At 39.4% G+C, this 14,409-nt stretch overlaps 1 protein-coding gene across 1 annotated transcript in view; it reads right to left on the bottom strand.

The window, feature by feature from the left end:
* The window catches only part of LOC308092686 (DNA-binding protein RFX7-like), a 33,309-nt gene that overhangs the window by 10,727 nt on the left and 8,173 nt on the right, over nucleotides 1-14,409 (bottom strand). Inside the window, exons 3-6 of the mRNA XM_080438755.1 lie at nucleotides 7,792-7,877; nucleotides 6,123-6,245; nucleotides 1,872-2,006; nucleotides 160-232 (exon numbers count right to left, since the gene is read on the bottom strand). Of these exons, the coding sequence (XP_080294881.1) occupies nucleotides 160-232; nucleotides 1,872-2,006; nucleotides 6,123-6,245; nucleotides 7,792-7,877 (417 nt within the window). The remainder of the gene's footprint in view (nucleotides 1-159; nucleotides 233-1,871; nucleotides 2,007-6,122; nucleotides 6,246-7,791; nucleotides 7,878-14,409) is intronic.

Raw genomic sequence — 14,409 nt, 5'->3', positions numbered from 1 at the left:
GGTTTGCGAGATTACCTCTGGACAGACAGAGAGACAGACAGACAGACAGACAGACAGACAGACAGACAGACAGACAGACAGACAGACAGACAGACACACAGACAGACTGACACACAGACAGACTGACACACAGACAGACTGACACACAGACAGACTTACTCCATCTATAGTTTTATGTAGATCCAGGTTGGGTAGTGAGGGCATGTGAACAAACGGTCTCTTTCTCAGTCCGCTGTAGCAATATGTAGGTTAGACGTTAAGGTAGAAACAAACCAATCAGTTTAAAACTAATAATAAGGCCCTGAATGATCCACTAAGTCTGTTCATACATGCCTAATTAATTAGGCTCTGCCACTGCTTGCCGACTAGAACTGATCTTGTCTCTGTCATGCGATGGCAAATCATAAATTGTATTATATTTAATATATATGTGTGTGTGTGTGTGTGTGTGTGTGTGTGTGTGTGTGTGTGTGTGTGTGTGTGTGTGTGTGTGTGTGTGTGTGTGTGTGTGTGTGTGTGTGTGTGTGTGTGTGTGTGTGTGTGTGTGTGTGTGACTAGACAGAGAGACGCACTGTGTTCAACATGTTTTACATATATTGAGTTTCAGTTGCCCCTGGCAACAAGCATAAATAAGCTCCAGCCTATTTCTGAAAGGAATAACATTTAAAACCAAAATACTACATGCACACAGGCAAACCATTTTAAAATGGCATCTTGTCCACACCCACACTCATTAAAATACATAAGCCATGAACTCACCTCGGCCAATAATAATAATTCAGTAATGTCATTCATTGGAAGCTATGCAGTCTATGCTATAGGTTGAGAATACAACCCTGATTCACATACGTATGCATTCTGAAGGTCAGGGTTGAATTTGCTGGGTGGGGATGGATATCCCCTCCCCCCAATCCCGCCCCCCATCCCCCCAAGAAAATCCAACTCCCTCTGGTCATTAATTTTTATGTCATTTATTTTTATGTTTTACCGAACATATTACTGTCTTTAATATGTTCGGTATTCATGAATCATTAATTCACATTGTCCCCTCCCTATTTTGGGTAAATCTTCATAATTTCTCAAAAACTATTTACTAGTCAATAAATAGCCGAGCTCAAAACGATGAGAACTTTTGTAGATCAGCAATTTTGTGGTATTTGTCGCATGAAGTATTATATAGGGCTTAAATGGTTAAGAAAAAGCCCCCCCCCCCTCTGTTTCTTTTTACTAATGAAACCCTGGTGAAGGTCAAGATCACAGTAATTCCCCTCAGTGGCTGTGTGCTGTGCTGTGAGCGCTGCTCTCCAGACACAGAGAGGGTGACTTGATATGAATTCATTTAGCATCTATATTTAGAGACTTTATGAAGTGCTACAGCAGATGGTCTGGGAGGAGAGGTCACGGAGGCCACATTGTTACAAACCATCCCAGTAAAGCATTGGTCTACATACAGTACATTGTATCAAATTACTTTTCAGATTACACTTTTTCATAGAATTCATGGATTACTACATAGACGTGTTTGGCAGCGCTGTCTTCAGTGTTGTGTAAACTTATGTTTTTTTGTTTGTTTGATTCATGTTAATGTGTATTTTCAGACCATTTAAACCCTCAATACATAGTAAACTTGACCTTTGGCTCTGTACTTAGTCTGCTCTTTTCTCCCTACACCAAACCTCTCTTGCCGAAAATAGCTGATCTACAAGAGCTTGCAGACCTGCTATTTTTGGCGAATGGTCCCCCCAGATATAGGGTTCAAGTGGTTGATAAAATAAACAGGTTCCTATCACACAAAGATTTGGCAGCCCCCCCCCCCCCCCCCCTGCAGTAACTCTGATGACCCCCTGGGTCCCGGACCCCCTGTTGAAGACCCATGCGGTAAAGGATATTTGGATTTCCCTCTCATGCCGAGTCGACGCGCTTTCATGTTGGGAAAAACATTTTTCATGATTTTGCCAAAGTCTGCAGCGCTCAGCGGATGGTAGTTCAGATTGTCACAGTAGCTCCTGAAAGACAAAGCATGACAATCAGACATGTATACATCCTACAGTGTTCATTAAACCACATTAACCCTGGTGTCCCTATTTTGGGCAAGTTTTCAACATTATTTCAACATTTGTCAATTATTTTATTGATAATTTCCCCCCCCCAATAATAGTGAAAATAGCAGAACTTTTTAATAATTGTTGAACAATGAAGGGTATAACACGTTGTTAAGTGGAAACATTTATTTTACACCAAATTACACTTGGTCAGAGTTAAATTAAGAACCAGAATTTTATGCACTTAATGAAATAAAGTCAAGTCAGTCATAAATCTGATATATTATCTGATGTATTATCACAGTGCCCTCCAGAATGAATGGCAACCCTGATAAATGTCAGATTGTAAACGGTAACATCACTTCATTTAATTTCATTTTGGATGAACAAAGATATATATTTAAAAACATGCATTCTTGAATACTTTGTTAGCACAATCATGGTTAAAACTGTTGCCTCTTGCAATGAACTTGTCACATGTCAATTTGCATGAACCAAACATGATGACACTAACCCCTTTCAAATGATGTCTCACCTGCAGGTAAGACTATACTGTATGCACAAAATCTACAGTATGTTCTATATCTTTTACTATTATATTGCTGCACCTCATGCATATCTGCTCCTACATCTGCTGCAACTATTTTAACCTCATGCACATACTGTATCTGTTACTATTCTATTGCTGTACCCCTTGTATACGGTATCTGCTCCTATATCTGCTGCTATTTTAACTGCCTCATACCATTGACATTTCTTCTACCCACGCACACTGCGTGTGTATGTATGCATATATCCTACTCTACTTTATTACATTTTCTTTCTTTCTTTCTTTCTTTCTTTCTATATATCTCTATTCCTTTTCCCTTTTCTAAAAGCTGCAAATGATGGTAGCTTTGTACAAAAAAATAATTGCACCAATTTATTTATAAATGTTAGAATTTACTTAATTTTTTTCTTTTACAAATCACATTGCATTGGGGCGGGGCAGGCGTGAGTCAAATAATTAAGAGTCTAATCAACAATGGGCAGGTGTCTAAAGAATGGGGGCATTTATAAACTTGGAGGCATATTCAAAAGTACATACATTTGACATTCATAATGCCCAGATTGAAAGGGCAGTGAGTGCAGTAAAAGTTGATGTTTTAATGTGTGGAAAAAAGTTCCCTTTGGACGTTTTGCCACTTCCTTCCTGAAACCCCCCCCCCCCCCCCCCAATTCCCCTTCCATACCAAGCTGTTCCTACCTGAGTTTGTTGATCTGCTATTTTGGTTAGTTTAGAAAATTACATTTATTTTATGAAAATTCTTATTTTTCAAAACTTTCTCCTATAATTACATAGGGAGGTCAGGTTGAAGTGGCAAGTGCCAATAATGTTGTAAGAGTTGCGGTAAAAAAGACAGGTTACATAACAGTGCCGTAGCATTTCAATGACTGTCTCAGAGTTTCCCTTCTCGTGTTACCAACACATGGTTGACAGTAATTAGCATGCTTGTAGCTTCTATTTATACCGGCGCTTCATCTGGAACTAACTTTGATAACCTGGAAAAAGAAAAACACACCACTAATTCAAAAATGTAACCTTTACAGCATTTAACCAGGAAAGGTCCCATTGAGATTTTGAATGATTTTTATAAGGGAATCCTGGCCAAGACAGACGCCCCAGCCATTCTGTCTCATGGTCTTTAAATTTTTATTTAAAAGCATTCAAAGAAATCAAATCATGGAGTTTTTAATTGTGAATCGCCTAAAAGCCCCTTTTCCACTATCTGTACAAACATTTAGTACAGACAGTCATGTGACCATAAAGAATATTGTCCATAATTTCCCAGTGAAATATAAATGCATAGATATAATTGAAGCAGTGGTTCTCCAAGTGGGGTCCGGGGACCCCCAGGGGTCCTTGAGGGGGTTCGAGGGGGCCCCCGGCAAAATTAATAACAGTTTAAACACTTTAACCCCATTTTATACTTCAGCTATTCAAAAATAGCCAATCTACAAGCTCATAACGTGATATGATGTGTTGTGAGCTTGTTGTAGAGAATTTTCAATAATTTTGAAAATCATTTTACACATATCTTCTGCAGCCACATATCAATTTTGGGGACCTTGACATGAAAATATTGGCGAACCACAAGTATAGCAGTGTGTTTGTCTGCAGGTATTCAGACAAGCCATCCTATCCGGGAGTAAAGCTCACAATGTTGTCACAGTTTGTGATGAATGTAACAGCATCATGATAACCTGTATCAATCATAAATATGAATCTAACAGAAGCACAATAAACTGTATTCATCATAATATGATTATAACCGAAGCGCAACAAACTGTGTTCGTCATAATATGAATCTAACAGAAGTATTCATCAATGCCTGAGCAGGTGCATGCATATAAAAAAAGATCCTCTTAATAACACAATTTGTCTGTAAAATAGAAAACTTAATTTGAGCCAGATTTGTTTTTGTTTAGTTTTTCCTCACTGTACACGTGGTTTCAATGTAAAGGAATCATCACTCAGGATGCACAGGTATTTATAGGAGTGGCTTTCTCAGTGACCTTTTCCTCACGACTGACCACTGAGAGGATCATCTGTGGTCTGCTCTTTAGAAAATACATACAAGCTTGGTCTTATCAGCATTGAGAACCACTTTCAAGTGAGATGAACATTAAAATAACTTTGCAAGTGGTCAATGGCTTCAGAAAGGGGTTGTTGATGCACTAACATTTTTCAACCTGCCGTGCCTATTTTGGACATGTCACTATAGGGAACATTTGGCAACAAGAATAGTGAAAATTGAAGATCTAGAAGCTCGCAACGCATCGCAATGAAGTGAGGGTGTGTTGGTACCTCTAGGCCTGTCACAATTATTACATAATCGCCTAATCGCAATTATTTGAGATAATCGCAATTATTTGAGATAATCGCAATTATTTTACATAATCGTCAATCGTTTCCATGTCTAAATATTGTCATACATTTTCAGACGTTTTCCAAAAATAGCAGAAATAGCTGATCTACAAGCTATTTCCGTTATTTTTAGATTTTCATGAAAGTATATTATTAAATGTGTCAGTAATTTCTGACCTGTGCAATTTGTGATTATGAAGCCTAAAAAAACTAAAATCATCATATCTCTGCTGTCCAGCCCGAAACTGCTAACTCCAAAACGCTCATTGTTCAGGAAACGCAAAAACAAAATATAAAATTTTCAGGAAATGAAGAAAACCTTATATTTTTAAAACAAAGCAATACTGCCTCATCAAAGTTGGTATAGTGACTTTATATATTGTCAGATACTTGCATGTGTCATTATATTATCAACACTTTACCCAAATCGCGGGTAAATCAACACTTTACCCAGCGCTAGTGGAGTTAGTAGTTTCAGACGAGCAGAAATCAAGCTGAAATGGAGTTGTTGTCCAAACAACAACAGCTCCACTCGCTGCTGAGGGAGAGGTTTCAGCGCGACAGAAATGCTATGAACGCCTGTCTTCTTGTCACATTGCTCTCCTCATTAAACACTTCATAGATTTTAGAAATATAATTACTTGTTTTCATAACATTAGCGTCAGTGCTAAGTTTGATAAACAGGTACACTGCATAGTTTTAACAGACTACGGGGAGTGTGTTTACGTGATCCTACTCCTGGCTCACTGCGCAGTGCGCTCTACTCATGCAGTGAAAAAGCAGCGCTGGAAAGGAGAGGGGGGAGTTGTTTGTTTTTGACGGACAGTTTGAGGATCCAATGGAGTTGGGAGTTTTCGTCAGAGGCGCTTTTTAATACTTTTCATTGGTTCAAATGTTTTGATTTTTTACACAGATGTAAAGGGTGTTCAATAGCGTTGATTTATGAAAAAAAAAAAGAAGATGAAAATGGAGTTAGCTGGTTCGTCCTGGACACCGACGATATGTTCCAATGTGTTCAATGCCAAAAACACAATTAAATAGTTGATCGCAATTATTAGTGTGACAATTAATCATCAACTTAAATTTGTAATCGTGACAGCCCTACCTCCTGCTTGGGCAGAAGGTCTCTGGATGTGTGAAGGTACAAAGTAGGATGTGTGTGTGACACATACTTGTATTCATCATAGACCTCCTGCTTGGGCAGAGAGGTCTCTGGATGTTCCTCCAGGTTGTTGCAGATCCAGTTGAAGGCGTGAACCTGCTGGGTTCTGCTGGACGACATGGAACTCTGCTCACTGACACAACAAGACAAAAGGGACAACAGTGAATGCTTCAGTCATCACAGTCAAGGCCTTTGCACACAGAGTCCCATGCGATTCTTTGTATTGGTCAATCAGTTTTTACAGTCAAACTGCGAAACATTAATTTTAGGAGTCTTTTTGGTGACACCTCTGGTCTGTCTATGCCATGGCCTGTTAGAATTGCGATTCCCAGAATTCAGTTCGAGGGAACATGGAAGTAGTACCGCAACAATGTTTTCTGAAATGGTCTGTACATAAATAAATGCATGTGTTGATTTTGACAGCAAAGTTTGATTTAGTTTTAGTCATAGTCTTCTGAATAAAATTCCATTTAGTTTTAGTCATATTTTAGTCATCTGAAATGTTTTAGTTTTTGTCTAGTTTTAGTCAACTAAATATCTTATGATTATAGTCGATTCAATCTACAGCTGATTTAGTCGACTAAAATGTATTTTGGCGTGCCTTGATGGTGTCGTAATGGCTGATTTTACACTTGGTGCATGCTGAAAATAGCCGATCTACAAGCTCACAACACGTCGCAGCGGCTATTTTCAGATCTGCAACACCCGAGCGCAACCAAACATAAAATGACTTGTCTTTTAGTTCTACTGGATCTCTTCTCCACTAGTCCCTCCCAAACTTTTTAGTCTAGTTTTTATTTGTCGACAAAATTCAAAAAAGTCAATATATATATAATATATATCTTAGTTTTAGTCATCGTAGCTTAGTTTTTATTTAGTTTTTATTTAGTTTTCGTCAGTGAAAAAAGGTAGTCGACGAACATTTTTTGTCATAGTTTTAGTCGACGATATCAACACTGTCCAGTGTCATTTTGTGGGGGCAAAAAAAGATTATATCAAAAACATTTATTTAATTCTTGACTTTAAGGCAAAATACAGGAACCAAACTGGGTTAGATTAAAAAAATATCCCCTTGCCTGCCGGCTTTTGGAGTATGCGTGCAAGAGATCAAGAGAAGTGCGCCTTTTTTTTACTTGAATAAATCAGCCTCGGTGTACAAGGGGCTTAAAAGGGGCACGAAACCCTAAACTCGTTTTTGTTACATGTTAGCACATATACAGTTGTTGTGATAGGGAACAATGGCTCCAAGCAGGATCAAAGCCAGCAGCTATGACCGGTTAGGGGAGTTCCCAGAGACATGGAAGAGAAGTCCAGAGACCGGATGCTGGTCTCTGCCAGCTTGTTTGTAAATGGTTTATGCATTTTAGGGCAGTAAATAAGCATGTAGTTGCTCAGTCTTTATTAATGTCACACTTGCAACTGCTGCAATGACAAAATTATGATCTAAAAGCTTGCATCTTCATCCCAACAGTAATCTTTCTGTGGTGTTGAGTTGTGTCGACTAACCTGGAATCTGATTTTAAAGGTATTATAAGTCAACGATACTGCAGCGAGTGTATGACAAATGTCTTACAGCACCATGTAAACACAGCACACAAATATATATATACAGTATATATATTCCACGTCATCCCGAGATTGTATTTTTAAACAATAGGGTGTAAAACAAGGTTATTTACCTTTTATCACTGCTGGGATTTGGACCTGAAGGCAGTTTAAGGTAGAGGTAGAGTTTTTCAATGTCCGTAAACTTCTCCACATCTTGCTACAGAAAAAGAGAGTGGAAAAGACAAGACAAGTTCATATCTCATAACCTTTTAATTATTTATTATTTTATTCTGAATGTGATATATTTTTTCAGTATAAAATAATGTGCATATTTTTAATCAAATGAATGTAGCTGACACAACAAAGTATGTCATATGTTAGTTAGTTTAGTTATTTTAATATTTTCGGTCATGATTTAGAAAAACAAACAGTTGAACATATATAGAACATAGTCAACAAGATAAAGTGCACTGAATATTTTCCTGTGCAGAATATCAATTTAGTCTGACTTTGTTAGTCTTTTGTACTGAAGACAAATAGAAAAATAGAATGTTACTTAACGTTAATATTTTTATTGTAGTTGTGTATGCCTGTCACAATTATTACATAATCGCAATTATTTGACATAATCACCAAATAAATTGCATAATTGTCGTAATCATCATAATCATTGCATGTTGGAAAATGTTTATATATTTTCATACATTTTCAAAAAGAGCAGATCTACAACCACAAAACGCGTTGCGCATTTTGAGCTTGTAGATCGGCTACTATTCATGTTTTTTTTGTATAAAGTTCTTAAATTATGGAAGTTATTTGTCCTATCTGCCCTGTGCACCTTCTGTTTACGAAGCCTAAAAGCCAAACAGAATGTTCAATGACAGAAACACAATTAAATCGTTAATAGCAATTATTTGAGCGACAAGTCAAATGTAATAATTGTGACAGCCCTATTACAGTAGGTGTGTTTCATTTAGGTATTACTGTGTCTACCATGTACAGCTCCTACACAGTTAACTTCATGCCGGCACACAGAAACACACAAGTGAAACACACCCACTCAATGTATCCCACACATAGGGATTCTAAATATCGCCACTGTCGAGTGGAAAACTTGTATGTCCAAAACTGGTACTTTTCAGGAAATGAAAAAAAACTTGTGTTCCAATGGATTGTGACTTATTAAGGTATTATTTAGTCACTCACAAGCTCATATTTATATTCTTTTCTAACACACACACACGCACACAGACACAGACACACACAGACACACACAGACACACAGACACACACACACACACACACACACACACACACACACACACACACACACACACACACACACACACACACACACACACACACACACACACACACACACACACACACACACACACACACACAAACACACACTTAACCACTTCTTTCACTTCCACATAAAAAATGTTTAGCAAAAATAGTCAATCTATAAGCTCACAAGCTGTGAGCCTGTAGATCGGCAATCTCTGCTATACTTTTGCGTGACACTGTTGTACGATGAAGTAGGGCATTAATTTAACACAAAAAGTTGAAAAATTAAGACACAAGATTTCTGCCCGACAGCAACGATAATTATACAAAAGAAAAGCCATCCAAGCATGTGGATCTGTTTCCCCCGCCCTGCTACTACTAGGCTGGTGGCCATGAACTGACAAACGAAAGCAAATAGAATTAAACATAAAAGCCCTGGATTGTGTTAGCAAAGTGACAGACAAGGCAGAGGATGCAGAATCAAAGACATGGACATAGGTTATGTGCTAATGATCTCTCTCTCTGTGTCTTTGTCTGTCTCCTTCTCGCACGCACGCGCGCACGCACGCACGCACGCACGCACGCACGCACGCACGCACGCACGCACGCACGCACGCACGCACGCACGCACGCACGCACGCACACACACACACACACACACACACACACACACACACACACACACACACACACACACACACACACACACACACACACACACACACACACACACACACACACACACACACACACACACACACACACACACACACACACACACAGCGAACCCAACCTCAATGGGAGGGATAACAACCTGAGCTACAAATGGCAGTCCTTCTAATAACCTTCAAAGTGAATAGGCAACATGATATTGTGTTGTATCAAATGTACTTAATAGAAAGTGTATCCTATATGATGACAAACATTTGAGATTTCAGTGTGTGGTACTGTAGTGGCGACCAGTATACACAGTACACAGGTGTCCAGTAACTGGTCAGTGTGACCCTTCCAGATATCATATGTGTCATCATGTTTCATCATCCTTAATATAGAAAGATGTGCTCCTCGGAGCACAAGTCTCCACTAGGCCAGGTAGACAGGTCCGTCTTTATGACATCGAAATAATATGTACCGATTTACAAAATCTATAAAAGTAATAGCAAACAAATCTGCCTCCTGGTGGCGCTATAACTAAATAATGTGAAGTTTCACTGCAATAGGACGCTGTGTTAATTTTGTTCAAAGCGGACCACTCCTGCAAACTTTGGAAGCCAATCTTAGCCAATCAGGATGGAATATGAAAAATCGGACAGATCCGCCTTGATCACATGACTATAGAGATAATATGTGCCGATTTGCGTGATGTTTGGACAAAATCTATAGGTAGGTAATAATAAAAAATATGGTTTGCAAAACTCTGCCTTCTGGTAGCTCTATAACGGGAAGATGTAAAAAATTTGGGGCAGAGGTTCTGCTCTAGCCTCTAGGAAGTGTGTGTGCATAGTTTCACGTCGATCGGGCCAACGTTTCCTGATAGATGGACGGACACACAGACGGACGGCCTTCGGCCTGGCAGAGAGAATGAAGCACTTAAACCCTATAACAAAAATAGTGAGCTGTCAATGCGTCAATGTTAGTTTTTTGCGTTTTTTTGCATAGCCCATTATTTCCACCACGTTTTTCTCCCAATTTAGTCGTTGCCACTGCTTTTGTACCATCCTGGCTCACCAGCCAGTGAGGACCCCCACCGGGAGGACGTAGCGCCTCCGTCCTACTCCTCCCGCTCAACATTCCCCACTGACAGGCGCTGCCCCAGCCCATAAGAATATGTGCAGCGACAAAGATCACCCACCCTCCCTGCCTGGCTTCCCTAGCCTGAACACGGCCAATAAGTGTTTGTATAGAGTCTAAGCCACTGGATCCGGCTTGGCTAAGCATTTATAATAGACAGACTCTCATCCAAGATGGATCCAGCGGTGGATTCAAACCCCTCGACACCGTGGTCGAGGGGTACTTGTTTATTATTATATATAACACGTGCCTATGTCATTACCACAGCCTGAACGAATCCGATATGGTCACATGCAAATTAAGTTGCTTGATTCAATAATTCGATATTTCATTCATTTGATCAGACAGTATATAAGCCCATTGTAACTTCAAACTCCATGTCAACCATGTTAAGACTAATTGGTAACACACGTCCCTTGTTCTGGTGAATGAAAATGTCCCTCTAATCAGTCTAATGCATGAGCAGATCGTAATTTGTCAATGGGAGAGGGGGGGGGAGCACACAGCGGCCATAGCTGAATGGTTATAGTGAGCCCGCCTAGGACTCCAGAGTCCAGAGGTCCCGGAGGTCCCAGGCACGATTCCAGCCCTCAGCTATGTGTCGAAGTGTCCCTGAGCAAGACACTTAACCTCGAATTGCTCCCCCCTCCACGCTCCTCTGCGGGCAGCACTTAGCTGGGTGAAGCTGAAAAACTGAAATTCCACTGCAGGATGTGATAGGTATCAAAACATTTATAAAAAGGCTGAGTACACATGAGAAGAAGTGTTTTTTTGTGTTTTTTATAAAAAAAATATTTGATTTTAATTAAATAATCGATTTTGTGGGAGAAAAAGTAATCGATAGAATAATCACCAAGAAAACAATCGATGGTTCCAGTGTGCCCATATATGGAGAATAATTATGTCATGTTGATGATGCAAATCAACATGCAAATGACGGGTACTGCGCTAGTTCACTGTTTCTCAATGTCTCAACCAGGGGTCCAAACTGACCTTTACGGGCCTATAGCTCAAAGATCGTACAAATGTGTCCATTTGGTTCCATTTGTACACTCTCAGAGTTAAATGAACACTGAGGATTTAGCCCTAACTGAAAGTCACTTGAGGTAAGAATACTGTAGCCAGCGATACAGATAGCAGCACTTAAGCCTACAGACGGTATGTAAATAAGCTTGTATTTATGATGTGCAATACTAAAAGTGGTAACACATTGAGGTCACCAGACCGCCTGGCATCTTTTGTGGGAAGAAAAAGGTTGAATGATTTACGTATCTCACGTCTGACAAATCAAATTCAATATCACTATACTCCATGTTTGTAAATAATCATGCAAAAACAATGACGGCACAGCAACTGTCAGTGTGTAAAGGAAACTCTGAGCACAGAAAGAAGGAGCATAAAGTTGCTCTCGGGCAGAAACCTTGTATCTCCATATTTGTGTTTTATAAATTAATGCCCTACTTTGTCGTACAAGAGTGTTGCGCAAAAGTAGCAAAAATAGCCGATATACAAGCTCACAGCTCATCACATCGTGCTGTGTTGTGAGCTTGTAGAGTGGCTATTTTTGCAATTTTTAAAGTGCAGGTGGTTAAGTGTGTCTGTGGGTTTATGTAAATGTTGAATCAATGAAAAGTATTAACAAGAGCTTGGGACTAAATAATAACTACATTGGATCCATTGGAACACAGCTCCTTGTTTTCCATTTCCTGAATAGTGACAGGTTTTGAACATACAAGGTTTCCATCCAACAGCGACGATAAATAAAGTACGAGTGCAATGGAAAGGAAGCCGTAATATCGGGCTTAATGTGCTATATGTATAGCTGCGTGCAGACATCTCAACATTTCCACACATACAAATAGATGCACGCAAACATGCCAGACCGGTTTCATCAGGACTGGCCCCTGTGTGCTCACTGCGCTGAGGGCCAGACACTGGGTCTGCTATATGGAATGTACAACACACACACACACACACACACACACACACACACGCGCACACACACACACACACACACACACACACACACACACACACGCACGCACACGCACACACACAGCTCCTCGGCTATTGGTGTCTAATTAAAGCTGATCCTCCCTTAAACTTCTCTACTTGCTATTTTTCTATTGGCTTATTTGTTGCTAGGGACAACAACGGCTCACCATGAAGCTAAAGGTAACAGTCGGTCAGTCAGTAGAATCAGCAGTGGTAGATAGATAGTAACTAAGTACATTACCGGTAAGTACTATCATTAAAGGGATAGTTCACCCCCAAAATGACCTTTTTGCTATCGATTAGTCACCCCATGGAGACTTTATGGACTTTATGGAGTAATGATTGCGACAAAAACAAAAACATATCCATGAATTCAAGTCTCCATGGGGTGACTAATCGATAGATAGATAGATATCCCTTTAAAAACAATTTTGAGGTACTTTTACTTCACTTGAGTATTTCAATTCCTTGATATTCATATTTATACTCCACTACATCTAAAGGCCAGACCGCACCAATGCAACTATTCTCAACTCCTGGCAACAAAACAGTTTTAATGCCAGTCCACACCAATGCAACTCCTTGAAACTGCCATTGGGGATAATGGTTGCAAGTAGTTAAATGTTATAAGGAGTTGCATTGGTGTGGACTGGTCTTAAGAGGCAAATGTTGTATATTTTTTACTCCACTACATTTATTTGACAGCTTTAGTTATTACTTACTTTGCAGATTTATATAATTAATCAAATTATTAATCAAAACACTTTCAAAAATAGCCGATCTACAAACTCACAACCAGTTGCGATGCAACAAACAAAGCTTGTAGCTTGTAGATTTTGGCTATTTTCGAATAGAGCTAAGTATAAAATAGGGATTAAGGATTAATAATTATCAATAAATATAGTTCAATAACATGATGAAATGTCATTCTGCATAATGAATACTTTTACTATTGCGACTTTAAAGAGGTGGTGCCATGGTTTTGCACTTTTTCAGTTTTTCATGTGTCTATGAGGTTGATAGAACTTCATTAAGCCCCCTGGTGGTGTTTTTATGGTGTTTTATGTCTTCTCTGACTATTTTGAGTTTCTACCTGGAGGCTGAAACCTTGAGGGTCAAACGTGCCAATAGAAAAACAGCGCTTTAGTGACATAGTAAAAACATACCCTCCCCCTCATTATCATAACACAACAGGTGTGGGCATGAGGAGGAGGAGGGACTAGGACAGGTGGGTGGTGCTAAGGTGGTGGAGGAGGTGCTAAGGTGAGAACCAGGTATACCAGAACCATATGAACTGGAGGCGTGTCCACATAAAAACATAATTTTAACAATTTCTGTACACTTTTTTGAAAAAATCTTCCTCCTAGTATAACCATAATACCTGATGATTATGTTTTAGGGGGGGGGGGGGATCACGGAAAATCACGGCACCCCGTCTTTAAAGTATATTTTGATGCTATTACTAACTTTGACTTATGTAAAGTTTTGAATGCAGGACTTTTACTTGTAACAAAGTATTTTTGTGGTATTGCTACTTTTACTTAAGTCCAAAATCTGAGTACTTCTTTCACCACTGATCTTCAGCGATGGGGAGGAGAGATAAACTATGAACAAGTTGGCCATCAACCATTTAAAAATTGTCACCAGAAGAAGAAAAAAAGTTAATCTTGAGC

The sequence above is a fragment of the Gymnoscopelus braueri genome, assembly GCF_963280865.1.
Source record: "Gymnoscopelus braueri genome assembly, chromosome: 1".
Taxonomy (NCBI): domain Eukaryota; kingdom Metazoa; phylum Chordata; class Actinopteri; order Myctophiformes; family Myctophidae; genus Gymnoscopelus; species Gymnoscopelus braueri.
Note: the sequence above shows the minus strand (reverse complement) of the source record. Positions and strands in the feature narration are given on the sequence as shown.